The sequence below is a fragment of the Babylonia areolata genome, chromosome 27 (assembly GCF_041734735.1).
Source record: "Babylonia areolata isolate BAREFJ2019XMU chromosome 27, ASM4173473v1, whole genome shotgun sequence".
In the NCBI taxonomy this organism is placed as follows: Eukaryota; Metazoa; Mollusca; class Gastropoda; order Neogastropoda; family Buccinidae; genus Babylonia; species Babylonia areolata.
This window is the reverse complement of record NC_134902.1, coordinates 35256007-35270399: the sequence shown is the minus strand read 5'-3', so window position 1 is coordinate 35270399 and position 14393 is coordinate 35256007. Positions and strand designations below refer to the sequence as shown.

General features: G+C 45.7%; 1 protein-coding gene across 1 annotated transcript in view; it reads left to right on the top strand.

The window, feature by feature from the left end:
- LOC143301432 (sialin-like) overlaps nucleotides 1-14393 on the top strand; it is a 41539-nt gene that overhangs the window by 9730 nt on the left and 17416 nt on the right. Inside the window, exons 2-4 of the mRNA XM_076615721.1 lie at nucleotides 4683-4891; nucleotides 9958-10084; nucleotides 13796-14010. Of these exons, the coding sequence (XP_076471836.1) occupies nucleotide 10084; nucleotides 13796-14010 (216 nt within the window). The 5' untranslated portion in view covers nucleotides 4683-4891; nucleotides 9958-10083. The remainder of the gene's footprint in view (nucleotides 1-4682; nucleotides 4892-9957; nucleotides 10085-13795; nucleotides 14011-14393) is intronic.

The window sequence follows — 14393 nt, the reverse complement described above, 5'->3', positions numbered from 1 at the left end:
GTGTCCTCAGTAAAGCAGAATCAGCAAGGAGGAAAAGGAGCAAAAAGAAGAAGACACAAGACTGCTTCTTTCGAGACCCCTTTCAGTTCGCCAGGAAACTGTTCGTGCAGTCCAAATCAGGGACACCCACAGTAGACAAAGAAACAGCACCTCAGGAAAACGTATTCTGATTCGCAAAGCAAGAAACCACTAGATCTCAAGGGTTTGATTCATTCCAGGAAACCAGAAGAAGTTCAGCGGTAAACCACTGACCAACCCTTGAGGAAGTACAGAGAGTGGTCAAGAAAGCCAGGGCCAAATCATCACCAGGGCCAAACGGAATACCGTACCTGCTGTACAAGAATTGTCCCAAAGTCCGTGAGTGGCTCCACAGAGTGATAAGATCAGCGTACAGGAACCTGAAGATCAGCAACCAGTGGGTGATAGCTGATGGCGTGTACATCCCGAAAGAGCAGAATTCAAGTACCATCAACCAGTTCAGACCAGTATCGGTCCTGAATGTCAAAGGAAAAATCTTCTCTGTCATGGCTGCAAGACTGACAAAATACCTTACAGAAAATGGGTACCAGGATGTGTCAGTCCAGAAAGGTGACATCCCAGGAGTTCCTGACTGTGTAGAACATGCCACAATGATTTGGGATGCAATCCAAAGAGCAAAGGCAGAGAAAAAGAACCTTGACGTGGTATGACTGAGTCTGGCAAATGCGTACAGGTCATTTCCTCATGAGATGATCCAACTGGCTCTTGAGATGCACCATGTACCAACATCAGGGAAATGCTGAAGAAGTACTTCCATGGCTTCTCAGTGCGGTTCACCACCAAGGAATGCATTACAGATTGGATCAATCTGGAAGTGGGCATAGCCATGGGCTTTGCAATTTCTCCAATCCTGTTCGTGCTGGCAGTGGAAGTGATCTCAGTGAAGGGAACGGATCGAGCCGACCTCGGTTACAGATACCAAATACCTCCTTTGAAAGCCTTCATGGATGACACAACAGTCCTTTCAACAAAAGAGGACGACACCTGTCAAATATTGAAGCAGCTGAATGAGCTAGTTGCCTCAGCCAGGATGAACTTCAAACCAAAGAAATCACGGAGCCTCTCACTGCGTAAAGGAAAGGTAGCTAAAACGGTCACATTCACTGTATCCAACCAAGCCATTCCAATGGTGTCAGATGAACCAGTCAAGAGCCTTGGAAGATGGTATGATGAGCCCCTGAAAGACAAAAAGGGGAAAGGAAACCAAGCAGACAGCAGAAGGCCTGCATATCATAGACCAGTGTGGCCTTCCTGGCAAATACAAAGTGTTGTGCCTACAGTCCATGCTGATACCAAAGCTGCTTTGGTCTCTCCTGATATATGATATCAGCTGCAGCACAGTCGAGTCAATTGAGACAAAGATCAAGAAGTACACACGCAAATGACTTGGTGTCCCACCTGGTCTCACTGACGTGGCACTCTACTGTCGCCAAGCAAAGCTGAGGCTCCCTCTGAAGTCCTTGTCGAAGAATACAAGATAGGGAACGCAAGACTTCTCAGCATGCTCGAAGACTCAGGTGACAGTATTGTGAAATCCAACCAACCCAAGCTGAAGACTGAAAGAAAATGGAAAGTCAGGGAGGCAGTCAGTGCAGCGAAAGAAAGCCTTAAGACAAAGGAAACAATAGGACACACCCAAACCAACAGACAAGGCCTGGGATCGACAAAGATGGAATGGTGGTCCAAGGCAAGAGGGTAAGCAAAAAGAGACCTGATCATACAGGAGATCAAGAAGGAAGAGGATGATAAAGAGTCCAGAAGGCAGTACAGCAATGCCAGCAGGGGCAGTGGCCAACATAGGAAAATGCACTTCAAAGGAGCCTCAGCCGGAGCGACATGTAGAACGTGGCCCCTCTGAGGATTAGCTTCATCCTAAGATCTGTGTACGACCTCTTTCCCTCGAATACAAACTTGGTGAAATGGGGGAAAGCAGATGACTGGGGAAAGCAGATGACCCTGTGTGCCCACTCTGCCATGGCAAAGGAACAGTGGAACATGTCCTCAGCTCATACAAAGCGGTGTTGAGCCAAGGACGGTACACATGGAGGCACAACCAAGTGCTAAAAGAAATTGCACACGTGGTGAGCACCGTCCAAGGAGCACCAACCCCACCAGAAGTTCCAGTAGAGTTCCGCTCGGCAGAAGGTAATAAAGTCTAGCCAGGAACAGTATCCAAAGTTTCCAAAGCATGGAAACGTGGGCTTCTTGATGGTGCCGAAGATTGGAAACGCACAGTTGACCTACCAGAGGGGAAAAAACACCCGGAAATCATCTGCAAGAGCGGCATGAGACCTGACATAGTACTCCACTCCAAGGCAACGAAACAAGCGATTCTGATTGAATTCACTGTGCCATACGAAAGCAGAATGGAGGAAGCCCACATCAACAAGACCGAGAAGTATGCTAGTCTAGCCAGCAGCCTGAGAGAATCTGGCTTCCAAGCCAAAGCCCTCACCATAGAGATTGGTGCAAGAGGGTTTGTGGGCGCATCTGCCTAAAGGCTCATGAAACAGCTGTCGATTTCTGGCAGAGAGAGGACATGGGCTCTCAAGGCAATGGCAGAAGCAGCAGAAAAGAGTTCCAGCTGGATCTGGTCGAGGAGGAATGAAAGTAAACTTCATAAGGATTAAATCTTCCCTTCTCAAACTAGGCGTATGATGGCTCAGTGGTTAAAACGTCTACCAGAAAAAGTGACTCAGTCCTAAAGTGGCGACCACCCTGGAGGCCCAGGCTCGAACCTGCTGAGGACCAGAAAAAAAAAGAAAAAAAAAAAAAAGAAGAAGCAAAGGCGGCAATACAAGGGCATCCGGGAGTCATGACCTGGGTGCGGCCCGGCCCCCTTAGAGTGTAGGGAGTTCAGGGCCAAAACACTTGACTGAGGGGAACTTCTTCTCTGAAGACCTTGTACTATCCAGCTCTCCCTAGAGTTTCTAATCATTAATACGTAACCACCTCGCAATCGTGTTAGCTGACACAGGTTTGAGTGGTTTTTGGTAACTAACTATTGTCACCCCGCAATTCTGAATTGTGTCTTGTCAATAATTTATATGCATGCGGGTTTTGGGCTATACATATGGTCCGAGACTGGTGAAAGGCTGAAAACACAAGACGGACCTGAGTATTCTTTTGTCCTATGTGTTTTATAACTTAGAAGTTTGGTGTTTCTGAATATATATGTCCTGATGTACAGTCATATTCTAGGTACAGAGGGCCTGTAAGGTTTGGCATCTTTGGCCTGTAAGTAAAGCAAGAAGCATGATCAGGTGAAGCGACAATAATTTAAGAGGCACAGAATTAGTGTGGTCCATACTGTCACAGGACTGCAAAACAACATTCACGTCCCAAACACGGTCATATCATGGTCATGGTGGTTTAGCATCAATAATCCCTATCAGGGTAATCGCCCCCCGAAATTCCCTCATACTGTGGTAGCACAGAAGACACAGCAGAAAAAGCTGTGGGCATAATACTTTAACTGGAGCCTGTGGATGCCTGATCGACAAGGAAGTTTATTGCATTCGTCAGAGTTGTTGAAAGGGGATCCCCACACCTTACACGACAAAATGTCTCTCACTCGCTGAGTACAGTGCTGTATCGTTTGTGGGTTGCGGGTCTCCAGGACTGCATATAGTACTGTTGAACTGCCCCAGAAATACTGAGAAGCACTACTCTTATATCATACCCCCAGCTATGGGTTAAACAGCTGGGTAGGTAGTGCTAACAGCTCTGTAGGGTGATCCTTCGAGGATTAGGACAGTCTGCCACCGTCGTTACAGATGAGCCCAGGTATAAAGGGTGGGGTCAGTACAGAGCACAGTGCACCTCACCTGAAAACTCCATTGCACAGGCTTGAAGAACACACTCACGTCAGTCCTCTATCATCCCCCTTCCCATCCCGACCACTCATCAAGCCCTTCTCTGTGTGTGTGTGTGTGTGTGTATGTGTGTGGTGGGGGAAGAGGAGGGGTGCGTGTGTGCGCGCGCGCGCGTGTGTGTGGTGTTCACCGTATAAGGTAGTTATCATGTGTCTGTGGGATGCACACAACGTATATGTTTGTTTGTAAGTGTGTGCGTGTATTCGGGTGTGGCCGCGTGTATGAGTTCGTGTGTTGTTGAGGGTAGGTGGGGGTACGCTTGTGCGTGTGTGAGATAGAGAGATAGATATATAGATAGATAGACAGACATATATAGAGAGAAAAAGAGAGAGAGAGTTAGTGAGTGTGTGCATATCTGTTTGTGTGTGTGCTCGCGCACGTGCATGGGAGAGGGAGAGAGAGAGTATGTGTGCGCGTATGTGTGTGTCTGTGCGTGTATGCACGGGATTAATAAATACATGGACCGATCGAACGCACACACGCACACACGCACACACACACACACACACACGCGCGCGCACGCGCACTGGCACATTGACACACACAGAAAAGCACCCACACAGACTGCGTATATATGAGAGAGAGACAGAAAGACAGAGAAAGAGACATACATAGAGAGAGATGGTCTGTTCAATATTGTATTAAGAGAGATCGAAAGGAGTGGATGAGAGATAAACTGAATGACCGAACCAATGAAATAATGAAAATTATTTGAATAATGGCATCTATTTTCTGAAGGAAGCAAAAATCCTTTTTTCACTGATTCAGCGGCATTGAAGACACTGACAGTGGTAGGTGGACAGTCAACACATGCATCGAATGAAAATCAAGGTGAACAGCACGACTCGAGGCGAAGTCCGAGCTAATAACGCCGATAACAGAACAAATCCCAGCTGTCCAACAGATAGTTCCTGTCCCTGGCCCTCGGCTCTCACGCCTTTGAAGATGGCGACATCGAACGCCGCCACCGCTTGCAGGTGATGGTTTCATACAGAGCACGTGCCTATGTCAGTCGCTGTACCTTGGTGCAATAAATTCTCTTTTCTTTTCATTTGTCGCGCACACGAGGGCACATTCCTATTCATACAGCCCCATTACTGTGCGTTCGCACCACACACACACACACACACACACAAAACCATTACTGTTACACACTCTCATACACACACACACACACACACACGCACGCACGCATGCACGCATGCACAGACATACACACGCCGCGCGCGCACACGCCAACACACACACACACACACACTAATCCACACATTCATATTTAAGCACACATACACACACGCGCGCACGCACGCACGCACACACACACACACACTCATATAAATGCGCGTACACACACACACACACACTCATATAAATGCGCGTACACACACACACACACACACACTGATACACGCACACTAAAAAAATTACCCCCCATTTTTTTTTTTTTTTTTTTTTATACACATAAGATTCCATGATTGTTCCAATTCTAAAAGCAGGTAAACCCAAAAGTGATAAAAAAAAAAAAAAAGAAAAAAAAAAAAGAAAAAAAAAAAGGAAGCTGTCGACCAATTGCACAAACGCCCAATACTGGAAAGATATTGGAAAAAATCGTTTTAAATAGATTGCTACACTACTGTGAAGAAAATGAAATCGTGCTAATAAACCAAGCAGGATTTAGAAAAAGATCTGCAATTGAGCATTTGATCAAATTATCTACTCAAGTGATGCAACAATTTGCTTGTAGAAAAAGTGTTCTTGCAACATTCTTTGATGTTAAAAAGGCATGTGACGAAGGCATGAACAGTTACTGTTAAAGCTGAAAACTACAGTCCTGAGTGGAAATATGTACAATTATGTTAAGTGCTAGAACTGTGCAAGCTAGAACAGGAACAGCATACTCGACGCCTAGAACTATAGACACGGGAATTCCACAAGGATCAATCATAGCACCCATCCTTTTTAATATCTTCATACTGTTTTCTTCCTAAAGCAATGTCAAAAAATGTCACCTTGTTTCAATATGCTGATGATGTCTGCATGTCATCACCTTAAAGAAGTGAACACCACAAAGAACACAGGTTTACATTGGGAGATTATATCAGACGGATCTTAGCAGCCTTGGTTGATACATGTTTGAAAATGGATTATCATTGTCTGCTGATAAAACGAACATGATGTTATTTAACCCCGGAAGCAACCCAGCTAAGTTACCAACTTTCAAACTACTTGGAGAACCTTTAGAGTACAAGCAATGTGTCAAATTTTGGGGAGTTTTCCTCACAACAAAACTGACGTGGAATGTTCATTTCGACTATATACTAACAAAAGTATTAAAAAAAAAGTTTAAATCTCTTAAAGATCATTAGTAAACAGCCTTGGGGATGGATATAAAAACTTAATTCACCTGTCTACAGCTCTCATCAGTAAAAACTTACATATGGGCAAGAAGTGTACTTTAATGCCCCGAAGTATTTACTTTAAAAGTTGCAAAGTTTAGATTGTAAAGCATATAAATTTGCACTGGGTGTCCCTAGTCACGCATCAAATGTGGAAACATACAAAGAAGCTGGAATTCCACCACTTGACGATTATCGAGAACTTATAACATCAAAGTTTGTAATAAGCTAGCGCAAGTGATAACTACATTGGAGAGGAGTTGAAAATTAGATCAGACACAGACTTTCCGAAAAGGGCCAACTATATATCATCTCAAATGACAATAGCAACCTATACTTCTGACTTAATCGAAAGTTCCGGAATAGATATTAAAAAATGTGGCAGCCGCACGTACTTCCACTCCTATACCATTATGGGAGACACAGAGACCAGCTTTTGATGTAAATTATTGTGATCAGAAAAAGGATGAAAATATTAACATTATGAAAGTGAATGCAAACGTTCGTCTACATGAAAAGCGTCAAAACCATCTCCATGTGTTTACAGATGGTTCGGTACTTGAAAATAAAAAACACGGCTGCAGCTTTTGTAATTCCTGCACTTAAAATTGAAAGGTCATTTTATCTTGGAAGTAAGCTATCTATGTTTATAGCAGAACTAGTGGCTATAATGTCTGCGTTGGAATATCTGATAATTTTCCCAGTGACTATATTCAGGGTCGTTTTATTTGGTTGACTCAAAGTCAGTCTTTCATGCATTAGAATCGTTTTGATATAAAAACTCGACCAGATCTTATTTTTGAAATATACTATTTATTGCACATTCTATCAGCCAAAGGCACAACTACTGATTAAACAGTCAGTTTCAGAATGTTGCAGACTTCTCGAATCTTCAATTTGGAGCAGATGTCAAACTAGTGCTGATGACAGGATTTCATACCCAAAGGAAAAAGGGTTTATAACTGAAATTACACGCTACAAATTGATGGATTTCCCATCGTTCTATCATAGACTGGTAACCTCTCTGGTGTCTAGAATGAGACTAGACGCTTTCAAGACAAAGTTCAGCAAAAAAAAGTTTATTGTGTTTGTGGTAAGCAGTTCACACGAAATCATATTTTGTTTCAGTGTCAAAGGATAGTCAGGTTACTTCCAAAGTTTTGTAAAGTTACAACATTTTCAGAACAAAACATAAAAGAAATAATGTCCAACCAATCACTGTTGAATGAAATTGCTGAATCCCTGTTACATAGTCCAATAGGAGCGTTTCTGTGATGCGATCTTCCGATATTGAACTTCACTTTTCATTCTTTATTGGTGTTTACGAGTTGTTGATTCCATTGTTCTGGTCTATCCTCCTTTTCTCTGTATATTCCCCTTTAACCACCATCTCCACCCCCAAATCACACACACACACACACACACACACACACGCACGCACGCACGCACGCACACGCACGCACGCACACACGCACACACACACACACACACACACATGACACGTCTAATATCACTCAAAGTGAAAAGACGTCAAATTAAAGAAAGAACGCACACTAATACAAGAGAGAGAGAGAGAGGGAGAGAGAGCACCGAACACTGAACACTGAAATGTTTAATGTCATTAGCTGCACATCTCTTGTGCCGGAGGGTTAGGGGGGGGGGGGGGTACAAATCAGAACAATAATGGTGAAAACGATGCAACAAAATCGAATAGGACCCCCGCACCCACCCCCACGCCCCTCCACCCCCCCGATCCCCCCAAAGAGAGAGAGAGAGAATGAATGAATGAATGGTTTACACATTATAGGCTGAGGCCCCTAATCGATGGGGTTGTTTGTAACTATACCATAACACAAAAATATTGGCATACAGTCTGTTACGAACACAATGTCTCTCTTACTTTAAATGCTCGATACAAAAATACACATAGATTTTTGACTACTTTTTGATTTGTTGAAGACATTAGCATACAAAAACGGAAGAGAGTAGGCCGCTTATAATATTTTTCTGGGATAAACTGTTGTCTTAAACTCTGAATCACGGGACATACTAGGTCAAAATGTACTTCATCTTCTTCGCAATTTCCACAAAGTGGGCATATCAAGTTTTGATCGGTTTGGGTTTTATACCTATAGTGATGAACACGAATATCTGACACACAAAGTCGAACCTTTCACATAATTTGGATTACATCACGATTTTAATTTTGAGATTGATATGGTCTGACGAAATGCAAAGTCCCAGTGAACATAGAGTACGTTTGAAACCTTCCACTTGTGTGAATGTGGTTTTGCCAGTTCTGCCAATTACAGTCTATTAGTCTTTGGTGAAAGTCATGAATAAACAATTCTACATTTCCTACATTTTGACTGAGCCACACATGACCATATCCAAATTTAAATAAACATGATCTTACATTGGTAACGCAATTATTTTTGCCTGCAGCATCGAGATGGAATAGGGTTGAGTATGCTTTACGAAGCAGCCTACTTTCTTGCATAATTACAAGCTTCAACCAGTATCTTATACATCGCATAGTAGAATTTATCACAATCGGTTATCTGTTGGTTTCGCCATAAACAAAATCGTTTGGTGTTCGTTTATCTACCCCTAAAAAACGCTTCGGAAAAAAACGCTTGGTCACAGAAACCAATTCCCCCCAAATAATCAGGATGATTCACTTCTCCTTTCTTGAATATTGGAAGGATAATAGATTCAATCCATTTGTGAGGAAAGATACCTTTGTCAAACAATGGATTCAAGAACTTAACAACAACAACGACGACGACCTGGGACACTGACAAGTCTCCCGGGGGACGATCTGGGACACTGACAAGTCTCCCGGGGGACGATCTGGGACACTGACAAGTCTCCCGGGGGACGATCTGGGACACTGACAAGTCCCCTCGGGGGACGATCTGGGACACTGACAAGTCTCCCGGGGGACGATCTGGGACACTGACAAGTCTCTCGGGGGGCGATCTGGGACACTGACAAGTCTCCCGGGGGACGACCTGGGACACTGACAAGTCTCCCGGGGACGACCTGGGACACTGACAAGTCTCCCGGGGGACGATCTGGGACACTGACAAGTCTCCCGGGGGACGATCTGGGACACTGACAAGTCCCCTCGGGGACGATCTGGGACACTGACAAGTCTCCCGGGGGACGATCTGGGACACTGACAAGTCTCCCGGGGGACGATCTGGGACACTGACAAGTCTCCCGGGGGACGATCTGGGACACTGACAAGTCCCCCGGGGGACGATCTGGGACACTGACAAGTCTCCCGTGGGACGACCTGGGACACTGACAAGTCTCCCGGGGACGACCTGGGACACTGACAAGTCTCCCGGGGGACGATCTGGGACACTGACAAGTCTCCCGGGGGACGATCTGGGACACTGACAAGTCTCCCGGGGGACGATTTGGGACACTGACAAGTCTCCCGGGGGACGATCTGGGACACTGACAAGTCTCCCGGGGGACGATTTGGGACACGACACTGACAAGCCCCTCGGGGGACCTGCGGGAGGGGTGGGGGTAGACGGTTTCGGACGTTACACCGGGTTATAAACTTAGTTTTACACAGGTGAGTCAAAAAGGTGTGAAAGTCAAGATTATAAGTGTGAATGTCTTGTGTCAAGAACTTCCGGGGGGTGAGCGACCAAGAGAGAGCGGCAGGACAGTGGAGGCCCAAAGTGGGACTTGTGCAGCAGCCTGGGAACAGCAGCCCGGTGGAGGTGGTGCCCTAGGGGACTTTGAACTGAAAGAGTCAGTGCCAGTATGACCTGTGCTACGTTGTGTTCTGTTGTGCTGTGCTGTGCTGTCCTATGTTGTGCTGTGCTGTGCTGTACTGTCTGTCCTATGTTGTGCTGTACTGTACTGTACTGTACTGTGTTGTGCTGTAGTGTCCTGTGCTGTGTTGTGTTGTGCTGTGCTGTGCTGTGTTGTGTTGTGCTGTGCTGTGCTGTCCTGTCCTGTGTTGTGCTGTCCTGTCCTGTGTTGTGCTGTCCTGTGTTGTGCTGTCCTGTCCTGTGTTGTGTTGTGCTGTGCTGTCCTGTGCTGTGTTGTGTTGTGCTGTGCTGTGCTGTGTTGTGTTGTGTTGTGCTGTGCTGTCCTGTCCTGTGCTGTGTTGTGCTGTGCTGTGCTGTGCTGTGCTGTGTTGTGTTGTGCTGTGCTGTTTTGCTGTGCTGTGCTGTGCTGTGCTGTGCTGTGCTGTGCTGTGTTGTGTTGTGCTGTGCTGTGCTGTGCTGTGTTGTGCTGTGCTGTTAGGCTGTCCTGTCCTGTGTTGTGTTGTGCTGTGCTGTTAGGCTGTCCTGTCCTGTCCTGTGCTGTGCTGTGTTGTGCTGTGCTGTTAGGCTGTCCTGTCCTGTGCTGTGCTGTGTTGTGCTGTGCTGTTAGGCTGTCCTGTCCTGTCCTGTGCTGTGTTGTGCTGTGCTGTTAGGCTGTCCTGTCCTGTCCTGTCCTGTGCTGTGTTGTGCTGTTAGGCTGTCCTGTCCTGTCCTGTGTTGTGCTGTGCTGTTAGGCTGTCCTGTCCTGTCCTGTGCTGTGTTGTGCTGTGCTGTTAGGCTGTAGTGTACTGCCCTGTGCTGTGTTGTGCTGTGCTGTTAGGCTGTACTGTCCTGTCCTGTACTGTGTTGTGCTGTGCTGTTAGGCTGTACTGTCCTGTCCTGTCCTGTCCTGTGCTGTGCTGTGTTGTGCTGTGCTGTTAGGCTGTACTGTCCTGTGCTGTGCTGTGTTGCGCTGTGCTGTGCTGTCCTGTCCTGTGCTGTGCTGTGCTGTTAGGCTGTACTGTCCTGTGCTGTGCTGTGTTGTGCTGTGCTGTTAGGCTGTAGTGTCCTATCCTGTGCTGTGTTGTGGTGTGCTGTGCTGTTAGGCTGTACTGTCCTGTGCTGTGCTGTGTTGTGCTGTGCTGTTAGGCTGTAGTGTCCTATCCTGTGCTGTGTTGTGGTGTGCTGTGCTGTTAGGCTGTACTGTCCTGTGCTGTGCTGTGCTGTGCTGTTAGGCTGTACTGTCCTGTGCTGTGCTGTGTTGTGCTGTGCTGTTAGGCTGTACTGTCCTGTCCTGTGCTGTGTTGTGCTGTGCTGTTAGGCTGTAGTGTCCTGTGCTGTGCTGTGTTGTGCTGTGCTGTTAGGCTGTAGCGTCCTGTCCTGTGCTGTGTTGTGCTGTGCTGTTAGGCTGTAGTGTACTGCCCTGTGCTGTGTTGTGCTGTGCTGTTAGGCTGTACTGTCCTGTGCTGTGCTGTGTTGTGCTGTGCTGTTAGGCTGTCCTGTCCTGTGCTGTGCTGTGTTGTGCTGTGCTGTTAGGCTGTACTGTCCTGTCCTGTGCTGTGTTGTGCTGTGCTGTTAGGCTGTCGTGTCCTGTGCTGTGCTGTGTTGTGCTGTGCTGTTAGGCTGTAGTGTCCTGTGCTGTGCTGTGTTGTGCTGTGCTGTTAGGCTGTAGTGTCCTGTCCTGTGCTGTGTTGTGCTGTGCTGTTAGGCTGTAGTGTACTGCCCTGTGCTGTGTTGTGCTGTGCTGTGTTGTGGTGTGCTGTAAGGCTGTACTGTCCTGTCCTGTCCTGTGCTGTACTGCACTGTGGTGTGTTGTTTGCTGCGCTATTAGTGTCAGTTTGAACTTTGAAATATGGTGTGAATAAGTGTGAATACATTTGAAATATAGTGTGAATAAGTGCGAATAAATTTCGTAAACGTTTTCAGTAAATTTCCCCCAGTGTGTGTGTGTGTGTGTGTGTGTGTGTGTGTGTGTGTGTGTGTGTGTGTGTGGACGGGCAAGTGACATGTGAGTGAGGAGACAATTACATACAACTGAGCAGGTGTGTTTGAAAGGAGTGAGGTGCGTGAAGGATTTGACTCTTTTTCTCGTTGGTGAGAAAGGTTACATTACACCACAACACCACCATCGCTGCTGATGGTACTGTCCGGGACAGAAGCAGGGAACAACTGTTCACCTACCTGGGATCCATCATCAGCAATGAAAGATTCTAATCAGAAATACTCTCAAGGGTAGCAAAGCCATCAGCACTGTCCAGACTGAAACCTATATGGAAGGACAGCAACATCTCTATGAAACACAAGATCAGACTCCTGCGTACTGGTATATTCCATCTTCCTGTTCCACAGCACAACGCAACACAGCACAGACAGGACAGGACAGTACAGCAAACGAGACATGGGCCCTTACGACGGATTTAGAATTCAAGCCATGGAAATGATGTGTCATCACAAGATACTAATCATCAGATACACTGATCACATCACCAGTCATCAAGTGGGCCAAACCACCAAGCAGTACACTGGACGCTGTGAAAATCTGCTGACATCAGTTAAGGAAAGAAAGCCTATTCTGATGCGGCCACGTAACAAAACCAAATTGGCCCTGCTAAAACAATTCTCCAAGGAACTGTTGAGGAACCGTTGATGGAGGGAGACGGCGGTAAGGGTAGGGAGGAGACAAAAAAAACAACACAAGATGGATTGACAGTATTACAGAATGGACGGGATAACCATTTGCAGAGGCGCAGGATTTGACATACAGCCGACAGACCTGGAGGAATCTGAACAGTTCTTTTGTGTGGCGCCCCAGTGACTCTACACAGAGTTGACAGAGAAGAAGAAGAAGCAGAAGAAGGCTACTTTCAACACACAGCGAACTTGGTTTGTGCTGCTAGTAATAGTATACCTACCGTATAACATGTTGCTGCAGCTGGACTTTTCTTTGGATATTCTGTATTCCTTCATTAGATAAATGATTAGCATTACATTTTAAAATTTTGAACCAGCGATATTCCCTTTCATATCTAATTTGATTTAATCGTAATTTAGTCGTCAGCGTAGTCATACAATGTCTGACAGAACAGCTGAACATTTCATTGATGAAGTGAGTTCGTGCTCGCTAGCACGCTTGGGTGTTGGCGGAAAAGAGCGACGCCGGCATGCGAGATGTAGTTACCCCCACTGAAAATTAAAAAAAAAAAACCCAAACAAAACAAACAAAACACACACACACACACACACACACAAACAAACAAACAAACAAAAAACCCCCCAAAAACAAACAAACAAACAAACAAACAAAAAACAAACAAAAAAACAAAAAAGAAACGAAGGAGGCGTTTTTCTTTCCTTGTTTTATTTTTTTCTCTCAAACCCATTAACATACTGTTCTTTAGTTTTGCCACGTAAATGCTAATGAATTGATCTACCGAATTGTCGGATTGGAAAACTCAAATAAATCAGTTCAAGGTTTAATGAAAACCATATCTGTACTGCTCACTTTGTGTATGGTTGCCAGCACTGGGAGTGTACGTGACCGGGTCGACATTCTCCTGTACGCAACTCTTGCCAAAGGACGGCCACAGTCGGATGGGAGGCAACTCGATGTACAAAAGCGGTTGTGCTCATCCCACTCAAGTTGTAAAATTACATTTTGTTACGTTTCGCGTACAAACTGCACTCCAGCATTTGATTCTGATTCTGATTGCAGTGCCTTGTTGGATATGTACGGAACGGTGGCGTCTGGCCTGCCTCCTCTTTATCGGTTCTTTCTTCGTCTGCGCTCTCCGAGTCAACATCAGTGTCGCCATTGTCTGCATGGTGAAGTCTGGAACCAGCACCACCAGCAGCAACATCAGCAGCAGTGTCGCAGCCACCAATGTTTCTATTTGTGGTGGATCTCTTCCTTCGTCTGATTCCAACACGGTAATCAGGGAATCAAAATAAGAAAAAGGAACCCCCTCGCCCCCCTACTCCTCCCAAAAAACAACAACAACAACAACACAACAACAACAACAACAACAACAAAAAACACGAATGAATAAATCAATACAACAACACATTGTTCACTGTGTGAAGTTAAATCAGTTCGGAGTAAGTTTCACTTAGCTTTAAAAAGAAATAGAAGAAGAAATAACGAAATATAGAACGGAAGAGAGGGATAGAGAGAGGGAGAGAGGCAAAGACAGAGTCTTTACATGGCTAAAAATACGTCGGCTGTAACGAAGTCGGATGTAACCTAATACCTCTTATAACGAAGTGGTTTTGTTATTCCCAGCGGGTGATCACACCGGTTATAACGAAGCCTC